The sequence below is a fragment of the Eschrichtius robustus genome, chromosome 1 (genome assembly GCF_028021215.1).
Source record: "Eschrichtius robustus isolate mEscRob2 chromosome 1, mEscRob2.pri, whole genome shotgun sequence".
Lineage (NCBI taxonomy): Eukaryota > Metazoa > Chordata > Mammalia > Artiodactyla > Eschrichtiidae > Eschrichtius > Eschrichtius robustus.
The window spans coordinates 192,038,036-192,051,979 of NC_090824.1; the positions used below are offsets into that span (position 1 = coordinate 192,038,036).

At 38.2% G+C, this 13,944-nt stretch overlaps 1 protein-coding gene across 3 annotated transcripts in view; it reads left to right on the top strand.

The window, feature by feature from the left end:
- The window catches only part of OPTN (optineurin), a 42,434-nt gene extending 29,162 nt beyond the window's left edge, over nt 1-13,272 (top strand). The window contains exons 9-14 of one of the 3 annotated variants that reach the window (XR_011076041.1): nt 292-441; nt 817-910; nt 2,264-2,422; nt 7,524-7,654; nt 8,687-8,801; nt 12,939-13,272. Coding sequence is in view for 2 of the 3 variants with exons in the window: in XM_068561531.1 (XP_068417632.1) it covers nt 292-441; nt 817-910; nt 2,264-2,422; nt 7,524-7,654; nt 8,719-8,801; nt 12,939-13,066 (745 nt within the window). In the remaining variant the exon portion in view is untranslated. The remainder of the gene's footprint in view (nt 1-291; nt 442-816; nt 911-2,263; nt 2,423-7,523; nt 7,655-8,686; nt 8,802-12,938) is intronic. The other 2 variants (XM_068561531.1, XM_068561542.1) reach the window with 2 other exon arrangements.
- The last annotated feature ends 672 nt before the right edge of the window (nt 13,273-13,944 follow it).

Here is a 13,944-nt window from a genome sequence, read left to right on the forward strand (position 1 = left end):
CTTGTGTGATCTTAGATCTGTACTTGTTTATGTTAGGCATAAGGGTTCAGAAATATGTACATTTCTTTTACAAAAATCTGTATTTTTTTATATTCAGGCATAACGGTTCAGAAATATTACTTACTTCTAGTAAAGAAGCAGGGAGGATAAAATATTTAATTTTGTACTGTTAAATTTTTGAAAAATGTAATCCTAAAATTCTTTGCATTTGCTACGTAATCTGGGGATTCGTTTAAAAGCCACTGAGAAATGAAGTATTGTTTGTCCTCATGAAATTTTGCTCTTTCTTAGATGTCAGGCCCTTGAAAGGAAAAATTCTGCAACCCCATCAGAGCTGAATGAAAAGCAAGAGCTTGTTTATAATAACAGAAAGTTAGAGCTCCAAGTAGAAAGCATGCGATCAGAAATCAAAATGGAGCAAGCAAAAACAGAAGATGAAAAGTGAGTATGCTGTGACTGAATGGCTACTTGCTAAAAGAAGATAGAATAGCTCTTTTATGCAGATTGGAATCAGGATTTAAGAATAAATTTAAAAAATTTTCTCTTTTATTTATTTGAAGGCGTACTAGTAGACTTTTCTGAGGAGATGAAAGTTAAGTTTTATAATAACAATTATGAAAATTATTTGTAATCTATCTTGATTGGGGAGGGGGGAATTGTTTTCTTTGCAAGTAAGAACATGCTAGTAGGTGGTGGGATGATAAGGGTGGGAGGGAAGATTTTGTCACCTGAGTGTTCAGAAGAGGGTTGGGAGGTAAGACTAAGCGTCTATGATATTTTCCCCAAGATTCCATTTTAAAATTTCTTTTTAAATAGGTCCAAATTAGCCACTCTACAGTTGACACACAACAGGCTTCTTCAAGAATACAATAATGCACTGAAAACAACTGAGGAACTAAAAAGAAGAGAGGTACTTATAGAAAAAAAATTACTTTCATAGCCATTTAACATTTTATGTAAATATCTAAGGTAGTTGTGTTAATCCTTAACTAAGTCTGGTTTCAAGGGTTGTTTTTCCATTTATAATTGATTTCTTGTGTCTAAGTGTTTATAACATTTTATAACTCCTGATGTTCCACACACGTATAATGTGCCTTGTGTACAGAGGTGATGTGCATGTCCTACGGTCGGAGTACGGTTTTAGCATTTTTTTTTATATAAATTTATTTACTTATTTATTATTTATTTTTGGCTGCATTGGGTCTTTGGTGCTGTGCGCAGGCTTTCTCTAGTTGCGGTGAGCGGGGGCTACTCTTCGTTGCCGTGCACGAGCTTCTCATTGCAGTGGCTTCTCTTGTTGCGGAGCACAGGCTCTAAGCACGCAGGCTTCAGTAGTTGTGGCACACAGGCTCAGTAGTTGTGGCTCGTGGGTTCTAAAGCACGGGCTCTAGAGTACAGGCTCAGTAGTTGCGGCGCATGGGCTTACTTGCTCCGTGGCTAAGCTTTTAGCATTTCTAACAGTGGATGGGTTTGTAGGAGAGCTGAGCCTGGGCTCCTACATGAGTAATGACTGTATAGTGAGACTGCTGCCTGGAGCTATCACAAGGCTAGCTTGCCTGCTGTCAGTGAACTTGAGGCCCTGGACTTATCCGGCTGCATCTTAAATTATTGTAATAGTAATAGTAATAATGCCCCCAGAATGGTGTGATAATTTAAACACCATGGATAGAGATGTCAGGTGATAGATGTATTAATTAACCCAATGGTGGGAATCCTTTCACAATGTATATGTATATCAAATCATCACGCTGTACACTTTAAATATTTTACAATTTTATTTGGCAGTTTTACCTCAATAAAGCTGGAATAAATAAAGACCACGGGAGCTTTGAATTAGAAGGGGTCTTTCAGTTTATATTCTTAGAAATATACTTTCTGTTTTTCATTTACTTTTACTAGAATATTGTTCCTCTCTAGGACCTAGTAAATTTTTAATTTAAACATTCCACTGACTTCATAAAGTAAGAGTAATGTGAGTGGAAGAATAGGAGTATCAGCAAGTTACACCCACCCTGAGATAGGGTTTGTTATTAACTCCCTTATTTTAGCGTTTCCTTTTTATAAATCATTATTTTAAATTAGGAAATTATTATCTTCAAGCTGTAAATTAAGTGCATGAAAGTTGCTGAATAAGTTATCACTGCTGATTAACAGAATAGTTTAGAGCCAGTCATTTTTTAAAAAATAAACCTTCATCTAATATTTTACTAAAATAGGTTGAATTATTTCAAAACCATGTCTAGAATAAGTTTGTCTTTTTCAGTCGGAAAAAGTGGATAAGGTAGTGCTGCAGGAACTGAATGGAAAGCTGGAACTGGCAGAGAAAGCCCTGGCTTCCAAGCAGCTCCAGATGGATGAGATGAAGCAGACCGTCGCCAAGCAGGAGAAGGACCTGGAAACCATGGCTGTTCTCAGGGCTCAGGTAGGCTTCGTTCCCAAATGTGAGCCGAGGCAGGCCAACCCCGATTATATTCTCTAACAGGAAAGTGATAGTGCTTAAAATATATTTTTTGATTTTATACTATTTCCACCAGTATATTTTTAAAAACCTTTTTACCGAAGTATATCACAGGTGGAAAGTGCACCACACTTTTAAGTGTATTACTCACTGAATTTATCCATTCTACAGTTTATAGACAGCTGGATTATTTCCAGCTTGGGGCTTTGTGTTTAATGTTGCTCTGTCATTCTTATGCGTGTCTCTTTGTTCACCTGTGCATTCATTTCTGTTGGGTACACACCTAGGAGTAGAACTGCTTGTTCATAGAGTATGCATGTTACTCAGCTTTAATAGATTATGCCAAAGAGGTTTCCAAAGTGGACCAGTTTTCACTCCCACCAACAGAGAGCTCCTATTGCTCTATATCCTTACCCATACTTGTATTATCAGAATTTTTAACCATTCTAGTGGGTTTATAATGGTGTCTCATTAAATTTGCATTTCCCTGATGGTATGAGAGTGAGTACTTTTTCAGATGTTTACTGGCCTTGTAAGCATCCCCTTTTGTGAAGAGCCTGATCAGGTCTTTGCCCAATTTTCTTCTGGTTTTCTGGCTTTTTCTTAAATTTATAGGAGTTCTTTACATATTCCACATACAAGCCCTTACCAGTTATACTTTTTGCAGATTTCTTCACTCTATGATTTGCCTTTCCACTCTCATGAAGGTGTCTGTTGAACGAAAATTCTTAATTTTAATGCAGTCCAGTTTATGAGTCTTTTTATTTATGATTATAGTACTTTTTGTGTCCTGTTTTTAAAACTTTCACTATCTCAGGGCCGTGAACATATTCTCCTATGTTGTCTTCTAAAAGTTTTATGGTTTTGCCTTTTACATTAAGATCTAAAAACCATCTGGAATTAGCTTTTCTATATGGAGTGAGGTAAGGGTAAAGATTCATATTTTTTTCTGCATGAATATCCTGTTCATTTGGCGCCATTTATTTAAAAGGTCATCTTTTCTTAAGGACTCTGCTGCCCTCTTTGTCACATATTGTGTCCAGATACCCACGGGTCTATTTCTGGATTCTATACTGTTCCATTGGGCTATTTGTACATCCTTGCTCTGGTACCATACTGTCTATAAAAGAATCAAATGCTTTGATATCTGGTAGAAAAAGTCTTCCTACCTCATTGAGATTCTTCAAGAGGACCTTAGGTTTTCCTTTTCTTATAAATTTCAGAATTCGCTTGATATTTTCTACACAGAAAAGAACCCTGGGATTTTGATTAGAGTTTTATTAAATATATATAAATCAATTTGGAGATGATTGGCAACTTTACATCATTGGCTCTTCCAGTCCGTGAACATGACATATCTTCTTTAATTATTTTCAATGATATTTTTAATCTTCTTAGTAAAGATTCTGGTCATCTTTTATTAGATTATTCCTAGATATTTTCTATTTTTTTGATATTTTCTATTTGTATCATACTTTTATAAATAGCATCTTTTTTAAAACTTCATTTTCTAATGGTTGCTGCTATATAGAAATACAATTGATTTCTAATATTGACTTTCCATGCAGTAAACTTACTCAACTCACATTTGAATTCTAATAATATTTCTGAATATTCCTTTGGACTTGGTACACTAAGATCCGTTGAATAATGACAGTTTTTTTTTTTCCTTTCCAGTTCATTATATTTTTTTTCTTTCTTTTTCTTGCCTTATTGCACTGGCTGGGACCCCAGTGCAATGCTGTGTAACAGTGGAGAGAGCAGGCAGCCTTGCCTTGCTCTCAGTCTCAGTGGCAGTGTTTTCAGCATTTCACTGTTGAGTGTGTGGTGTTTGCTATAGGCTTTTCATGGATATCACTTATTAGATTAAGAAAATTCCCTTCTCTTCCTTGTTTGCCAAAAATGTTTGAGTGGATGTTGAATTTTATTTAGGAAATGTTTTTTCTTCATATAATGATATAATTAGATAATTATAAGCCTTTTTCCTTTAATTTGTTAATGTGGTAAATCACACTGATTTTTAAAATATTAAACTTTGCCTTTCTTGAATTATCCTCTGTATATATTGTTGGATTTGGTTGCTCATATTTTGCTTAGGATTTTTGTATCTATATTCTTGAGTAAGATTGGCCTAGACTTTTCCTTCTGCTCATGTCCTTGTTGGGTTTGGATTTCAGGGTTTTACTGGCCTCATAAAAACAAGTTGGGGCACATTTCTTCTTTCACTGTTCTCTGGAAGAATTTGTGTACAGTTGGCTGGTTGTGACTGTTTTGGCCCACTTTTCATACTGGTGGGTGGAGTCCTTAGAGGAGAGTTTTATTAGTGAACACACATCCTGCCTGAGATGTAAAATCACCAAAAAAGTGGGGGGAAACCTTTTTTTGTTTGTTTCTATTTTGTTTGTTTGCTTAATTAAAAGTGGGATCATGCCATACATTTTGTACTACTTTTTCATTCATGATATATCTTGGATATCTCTCCATGTTATTACTCACAGCCATACGTACTTTTTTTTAACAGTTGTATGGTGTCCAAAGTGTACATTGCCATGACAGATTTAACGAGTCCTCTATTAATGGACCTGTAGGCTGTACCAATATTTTTGCTATTATCAACAATGCTGAACTGAACATTCTTGTATCTATGTCTTTGTGCACTTGTGGAATCTCTAGTAAGATACAGAAATGGAATGGTTGGGTCATTGGGTATGCCTGTTTTTAAGTTAAATAAGTATTACCAAGTTGTCTTCCAAAAATGCATAATGAAAATTATTCTCTCACCAAAAGTAGATGAGAGCTCCTGTTTCCCCACATCCTTGCATCACTCTTTTAAATGTTTGCCAATCTAAAGAAGATAAACAGATTATTTGTAGTGTAACAATGCCAGAAGTTTATTATTCCCTATATACATATTCAGTACCAGCTGCCCAGAGTGGCTGGCCCAGTGAAATATGGAAGTGGTTGACTGAATTTATGGTTTTAGTTTTATTTCGACAGGACTAGAATTTCAACCTGAGCTCTTTAAGGCATTTCCTTTGTTTGTGCATGATAACTGTAGTCATGTACTTTTGCCATGTTCTGTACAGAGACATTTGTTTTGTTTTGATGGATACTCTTGTTCATTCATTCAACAACTCTTTTTTGAGCACTTTATGTCAGACACTGTTCTCACTGCCAGGGATATAGGAATGGACAAAACAAAGGCCCAGTTCTTACTGGCTCAAAGCTCATAAGTGATGGAGGTGAGACTCTAACTCAGATTTAGGTCTGACTCAAAAAAAGCCCATAATCTATCAATGATAACCATAAAATGTTGGATCACTCACAAATGGCAGGAAGTCCCTTAAAATGATCTCTTTATTTCATACGTTTTTTGGTAACTAAAGTGTGACTAGAATATTTAAATTTTTATTAATTTTACTTTTTAAAGTAATGGATAAAAATTTGTATCCGAGAACCACTAAATTTGAAATGAAAAACCCAATTTTAAATATAGGAAGTTAAAAACTGGTATTAAAATAACGCTCAATTCACTATTAAGGCATTCATTTTTACTTTATAATTTTTGTAACAGTGAAGAAGTTACATATTATGGCATATTTACTTTTTTATAGGTAACAAATTATTCTCCAAACGTAGCAGCTAAAACAACAAGCATTTGTTATCTCACACAGTTGCTATGGATCAGGAATCCAAGAGCAGCTTAGCAGGGTGATTCTGACTCAGGGTCTCTCATGAGGCTGCACTCAGGATGGACTGAAAGATCTATTTCCAAGATGGCTCATTCTCATGGCTATGGACGGGAGGCCTCAGTTCCTGACCATGTGTGCCACTCCAGAGGGCTGCTTGAATACCCTCATGACATGGCAACTAGCTTCCCCCAGAGCAAGTGATCCATAAGAGAACAAGGCAGAAGCCATGGTGTCTTTTATGACCTAGTTTCAGAAGCCACACACCATTACTTCTGTAACATCCTAGTGGTTACACAGGTTGGCCCATTCATTGTGGGAGGGGACCACATGAGGGTATGATTACCAAGAGGTAAGGATCACTGGCGCCACCTTGGAGGCTGGCTACCACTGTGGAAAGTAGTATGGTATATGGACGCGTCCATGGTACATGGGCTTCAGTCTGGGTTCAAATGCTCGTTTGAGCACTTAACTAATTTCCCCAAGATTAAGAGCTATTAAATTTATAAATGTAAGATGAGCATAGCAATTCTGCCTTCCCAGGATTTTGGATAAGGAGGAAATAAAATGGTCAATAAGGGCACCAAACATAGGACCCTGCAGATGTTTGGAATTCAATAAATAGCATCTATTTATTGTTGTTGTTTTTTTAAAATTAATTAATTTATTTATTTTTGGCTGTGTGGGTCTTCGTTGCTGCGTGTGGGCTTTCTCTAGTTGCGGTGAGCGGGCTTCTCATTGTGGTGGTTTCTCTTGTGGAGCACAGGCTCTAGGCACGTGGGCTACAGTAGTTGTGGCACACGGGCTCAGTAGTTGTGGCTCGCGGGCTCTAGAGCACAGGGTCAGCAGTTGTGATGCACGGGCTTAGTTGCTCCGTGGCATGTGGGATCTTCCCGGACCAGGGCTTGAACCCGTGTCCCCTGCATTGGCAGGCGGATTCTTAACCACTGCGCCACCAGTGAAGTCTCTATTGTTGTTATTTTAAATTTAGCTTAAGGCCAGCCTTCATAAATATACCTGACAGGGTAAATAAACCATTTACTATATTAAGCTAGTGCTGAATATTATTTTTAAAAAAGAGACCAGAGAATTTTACTGAACTAATGGTACACGCAGTATTTAAACTACCTATATCTGTGTAATTGCTGGGCTCTGATAGTTTAAAGCACACACACACACGTGTAACTTGTGTCTTCTATCTGAAGGTAGTTGGAAAGTCATGGTGATTACACTGGTTTCTAGGAGGAACATGTGCCTGTTATTTGCAAGACGTGTCACAGGATGCAGCACTACCTCTTCACCTTATCAGCTGGTGAGCTGTAGAGAATCCACATTTGTCTAGGTGGTAACTTCTGTCTCTTTTTTTCCTCTAACAGATGGAGGTTTATTGTTCTGACTTTCATGCTGAAAGAGCAGCAAGAGAGAAGATTCATGAAGAAAAGGAGCAACTGGCATTGCAGCTGGCAATTTTGCTGAGAGACAATAATGCTTTTGAAGATGGAGGCAGGTAAATGAGGGGAAGACTTAGAGCACATATCACCCGGTCTGTGGGAGAGGTGACCCACAGTGTTTCCTAATTTGAGCTATAAGAATCGCTCTGAGCACATTTTGCGTGACGGTGTCCGTAACACTTAGTTTGCCCTGCAAGGCCTGGCAGCATCTTGTGGGAACCTGATTGAGTTCTTTTAGATAAATTGTAAAAACGTGACATTATGTGTTCCGAAGTCATATCCTGCCATTGTCATGGATGAAATATTCCTAACACTTTAAATAATTCTGTAATGTTTTAAAAGAAAATACTGCTAAAATTACTTCTATCTTTAAAATTTTCATTTTGAGAAAAAACTGAATTATTGAGGAATAGAAATAGAAAAATACGGAGAATAAAATAATACACACCAATATGTATCCATCCAGAATTGACAGTTACTAATATTTGTTTTATTTGCTTCAAGTATATTTTTATTAAAAGAAAAAGGAGTTGTAGATGAAGTTGCAGTCTTCTCCCCCCACCCCCCGCCATTACAGTCCTCTCTCCCTTCCCCACACTGCCTGGAACTGGTGGGATAGCATCCCCAGCTGTTTTGTACTTTTGCATATATACACATCTATATAATATCTTAAAACAAGGTAATATTAATTTCTTAAAACAAGGCGCCTAGGTTACAAAATGGTCACTATAGGTATTATTCTGCAACTTGGTTTACATAACTAATTTTGAACTCTGTGTGTGTATATATATATATATATATATATATATATATGTAGATTTACTTCCTTCTGTTTAATTGCTCTGTTGTGTCTTGTTTTAGAAATATGCCACTTTTTTCTAATCTAGTCCCCTATCAATTGACATTTTGTTTGTTTCCTGATTTTTAAAAATCTTCTTTACTTTTACTACGTTGTGTCCTAGTGCCAGTAATATTTAAAACTCAAATTACTCTTAAGTTCTGGTTTCTATGAACCTTGGCTTTGTAGTTTAGGTCTTTTTTTCCCTCATACTTCCGTTGAATGCCTGCTTAATGTTGTCATGTTTCAGGGTTTCACATATAGCGCTGCCTTTCATCCCAGCAGGCAGTCCCTGATGGAAATGCAGAGCCGTCATGGAGCGAGAGCAAGTGACGCCGACCAGCAGGCTTATCTCGTTCAAAGAGGTGAGTCACGTGGGATTCTAGGTTGTCAGGGCTCCCGGGGTTAGCTATCCTATGAAGAAGATGCTTGAAGAAAAATTCCACTACATTCTATACAATGGATTCCAAATCAAGCTACCAAAAATATAGCACCTATCAGTCTTATTTCCACAGTACCTCAAACTCCATCTACTCTCTACTGAATCCAGACCAGACTCTTCACACTAGCAGTTAAGGCCTGGCACAGCCAAACTTTTGAGCCTTCTCTCACTCTGTTCCCCTATAGATATTAGCCAGTGGAATCACTTCCTGTTCCTTGAGCTTATCCTAAGCTTATATAGCTACATATACTTGCTTATGCGGTATCCTTCACGTAGATGCCCTTCCCTCATTCATATCTCTCTTCCTACAGTCTCTTTCCAGTGAACTCTTACCCCGTTATTTATGTGTTCTAAATATGCATTTAAGTACTCTAATAAATAAGCTCCCTTGGAGCTTATGTGCTCACCTGCTTCCTGTTTTGCACATAGTAATGTTCCCATTTATTGAGAGTTTACTATGCATGGGTGCTGTGCTGATCCCTTCATACATATTATTTCATGTGATCCTCAAAAATCCCACGAGGTATATAGTATCACCATCTTCCAGAAGACAAGGTTAAATAACCCAGGATCACGAGGCTTGTTAGGGGCAGAACTGGACATGGAACCCAAGGTTATCTGACTCTTCACCACTACATGGTACTGCATGTAACAGACTGGCACTAATTATGTACTCCATCCAGATTTTAATTCCCTGAGTGAAATTGATCATGACACTTATTCAAAGTATGGTGCTTTGTTTATTACGTGGTTTTAATACTCTAGTAATAATGTTCTGTCATTTACAGTAAATTACATCACTGAAAGGGAAGTATTTTCCTTGAGTCTAGATGTGAAAAAACATAAAATTCACAGGATCAAAGACTGACATAGCTAGATGAAAAGTTAATAGCAATGCCACTAAGAAGAATCAGGGTGTTAGATGTTATCCAAAATAAAAAAAGAGAGAGAGCAAGAGAGAGATGTTATCCAAATTTCACATAACTGGTTCTTTAACTTTTTTAAAATGCTGGCTGAGTCTAAGTCCCTCCCACATACCAACAGACTATTGAAATGGAACTATCACAGTGTTATCAACAGCAAGGAAGCAATATTAGTATGTATAGTTAACTATTAAATCCTAGGGAAATTTCTGAGTACCTCTTTTACCTCCTAACTCCACCGATGCCCCCGCCAGAGTTCTTTTACAGGAAAAATTAGGTTAAAGTAAATATTAGAGGTAGTAATTCAGGTTAAAAATACACATAGAAAAAAAAAATTCCAAAAAAAAAAAACCACACAGTATTCATGGGGCCTTTGCAGGAGCAGCACAGGGGCTGACATAAATAGTAGCCTCAGGCACTTTTAGCATCAGCAGGTAACGCTGGGTTCTCTGAAGGCTGCATCTACCCACGTGAGCACCACCAGGCCTTTTCTCTAACGTGAATTTAAATATCCTAGGAACATCCAGATAACCCATACCTAGAAGTGCCTCCAAGATTGTTTTGGTTCAAAAAAAGGACAATCTCTTGCACCTGGATTTCTTAGGGGAAGATTTCCCTTCCTCATAGCTATACAAGGCAAATATCTATTTACACTTAAAAAAAAAAAAAACTGGTCACTCTTTGACTTATAATCTAAAAATTGCCACAGAGTGCAAATGTATTCATAATTATCCTAATAAGCTTTTTTGTCTTATAAAAAACAATATTCCAAACAGAGATTGTCTTAAGATTTTTTGTTTGTTTCCTAACAAAGCTGCCTTAAACAATAGCTCCTCTCAATATGTTTCATCATGGTTGTCCTCTGCCGTCTGCAGCCGTCCAAGTGTCTACTCTGGTCTGGGCGCTTGACTGAACACGAGGGAACAAACGGGCATAAGGCATGGTCAGATCCGTGAAGGCCTATGGTTTAGTTGGAGAGACAGGATGTGCACATAAAAAGATGAATTCATAATACAAGATAACAAGTAAGGAATAGAAATAACAGTGCTGGAGATAAGAGGAAAGGATAACCCGTAAGGGCCAGGGGGGTTGAGAAAGGCCTTGGAAAGATGTGACTTTAAGCTTGACCTGGAAGCCAGGATTTACATAACTTCTGTATGAGAATAAAAGGGCAAAGGCAGAAATGAGTGTGATGTGTTAATAATGAAAACTGACTAAGCTTATTTTATAGTGAAGAGCCAGGAGGTAGAGGGAACCCATTAGCTGACTGATAAAACAGCCCCAGTCTGCATCTTGAAACCTAGACCAGGACAAAAATAAAGGCACAGACGGATGCAATAAAGTTTAAAGGGACGAATTAACAGTCCCTGATAAGTGGCAGATTGTCATCTAGAGCAGGGTTTGGTAAACTGCAGCCCACAGGCCAAATCTGGCCTGTCACATGTTTGCATAAGTAAAGTTTTATTGCAGCATAGTCTGCCCTCTTATTGACATATTGTCTGGCTACTTTCATGCTACAGTGGCAGACTTGAGTAGTTATGACCGAAATTTATGACCTGTAAAGCCTAAAATATTTACTGTCTGGCCCTTTACAGAAAGTTACTGACCCCAGATCTAAAACAATGAGACTGTTAGAAAGCTCCCTGCTTCAGAAATCATGCCTTGTGATCAGTATTTCTATTCAAGGGTGCTTCTAAAGTTTGCTTAACACAAACTATCCGTAACAGTGTCCCATGTTAGTGAATTCAAATAATATGCCCAGAAGCAAATAACCATATTAAAAGTTACCTCGGGCTTCCCTGGTAGTGCAGTGGTTAAGAATCTGCCTGCCAGTGCAGGGGACACGGGTTCAAGCCCTGGTCCGGGAAGATCCCACATGCCGTGGAGCAGCTAAGCCCGTGCACCACAGCTACTGAGCCTGCACTCTAGGGCCCGCGAGTCACAACTCCTGAGCCCACATGCCACAACTACTGAAGCCTGTGGCGCCTAGAGCCTGTGCTCCGCAACAAGAGAAGCCACTGCAATGAGAAGCCCGCGCACCGCAACAAAGAGTATCCCCCGCTTGCCGCAACTAGGGAAAGCCCGCGTGCAGCAACGAAGACCCAACACAGCCAAAAATAAATAAATTAATTAATTAAAAAAAAAAAGTTACCTCCACTATCATCCACAAAAACAAACATTTTGGGGGCTGAATAAAAATCTAGAGACCTGGGTGGAGACACTGAAAAACTAAAATGCTTTGGATCGGTGCAGAAAGATCAGATCAACGAGGTGCTCTGGGAGCTAGAAAACGTTTCCTGTACTGAGCACGGTTTACACACAGGGGACCTGCCGAGAGCCATGACTTCTTCAGAGCATTCTTTGATTTAAGACTTGAACCTCAGTCCAACTCCAGAATTGGGGGAAACAATAGGACTGATTCTTCAATTCCTTCTCCTCACTTCCTTTGCCTGGATAACTCTTGTTCATTCTTAAGACTCCTCTCAAGTGGGGCTGGTCTCATCAGGGGGCCTGTCTGCACGGAGCAGTCTGAGCCAGGCGCCCTTCTCTGCCCTCCCCCACAAAAGCACCTTGTGTCTGACACAGCCTCAGTGCTCCCCTCACGTCCTGCCACTGTCTCTTTTTCTTGCCTGATGTCCCCACCATGTCTGTATCCCTCTCTCCCATCTCCCACGTGCTCAGAAGCATCTCCTGAATGGTCGTAATTGTCTCTGCTTCTGAGAAGGTACCTGCTGTTCCAGGATCCCTCTCTGTGCTCTGCTCACTGTCCAAGTTCTCCGCTTCTCCTTAGCTTACACCCTCATCTATCTCTTTTCCTCTCTCAGATATTCTAGTTTTTACTAGAACATGTATCATCCTGTACCTAAAACCGAAACCACGTTATTTTCACATACCTGGAACCTGGAATAGAGCCTAAATCCTAATATGATAGGGAAGCAGGTATTACTTTTGGAGATATTTTTCTATGTGTATCGATTACTTCAGTTAAAGACCAAAAAAAACCCTGTATTCATTTCCCACGAGGTATTGATTACCAAGTTTAACTGATGTTAAAATTAAAATTCACCATCTGTTTTTAAAAACTGCTTGCAGCATGGAAAGAATGGATTAACATTTCATTTAATGCTTATTCCCAGGAGCTGAGGATAGAAACTGGATGCAGCAGGAACAACAGAATATTCCAGTTCATTCTTGCCCCAAATGTGGAGAAGTTCTGCCCGACATAGATACACTACTGATTCACGTTACGGACTGCATCATTTAAGTGTTGACCTTTCACCTCCCCCAAACTGTTGGTAAATGTCAGATTTTTTCCTCCAAGAGTTGTACTTTTGTGTCATTTGTTTCACTCAAATATTTTGGCTCATTATTTTAGGAGAAAGAAAACCATTATCTTCTAAAAAGGACATTTTTGGGTGCATTCCTGTAAACTCGCAAAATAGAATCCTTAACGTACCACTCTTCTGATAAGAGGTTTGTTTTTTTTTTAATATTCAGTTGATGTGAGCACTGAACTGTCCATGCGGGTTATGAGTGTGTGACGTCGTGGATAGAGTAAACGTGGTAATAAGATGGAAGAAGCCTCACTGATTAAGAACTGTCTAAGGAGGCAGGAAAAATGAAGTGGTCACAGATTTAATCAAGAAAAGTGTCTCTGAAGTATTTTTAAATAAATTACATTGTTATTTTTCTTTATTCATTTAAGACAGATCTGTCTGGGGTTGTGTATATGTGTATATCTTACAGTTTTATTTCAGCCACAGCACCAAAGTTATGATGTGGCTCTTTTCAGATGAGCCCTGTGACCTTTTACTTGATCATCAGGACAAGTGAAAAAATACTGACCTACATGAAGCGGATAGATTAGGTTCACTGGATTTCATGTAATCATCCAGTGTAAAGTTTTCTTTTTCTTTTGTTGTGCTGCAGGTATATGTTTATCAACTATACAGTAAATAGTGTATTAATTTCTAAAAAGAATAGCTATCTATTAATTTTCTTCCTGGATCAGGCTCTATATTCATAATCACAAAAATAGTTATTGCAAAATAAAATTTTGCTTATGAATCTTTCATATTGTTCATATATGACTAGCTAATTTCATAGGATGTGTTTTCTGTATTCAGCTTCATATAAGCTTAA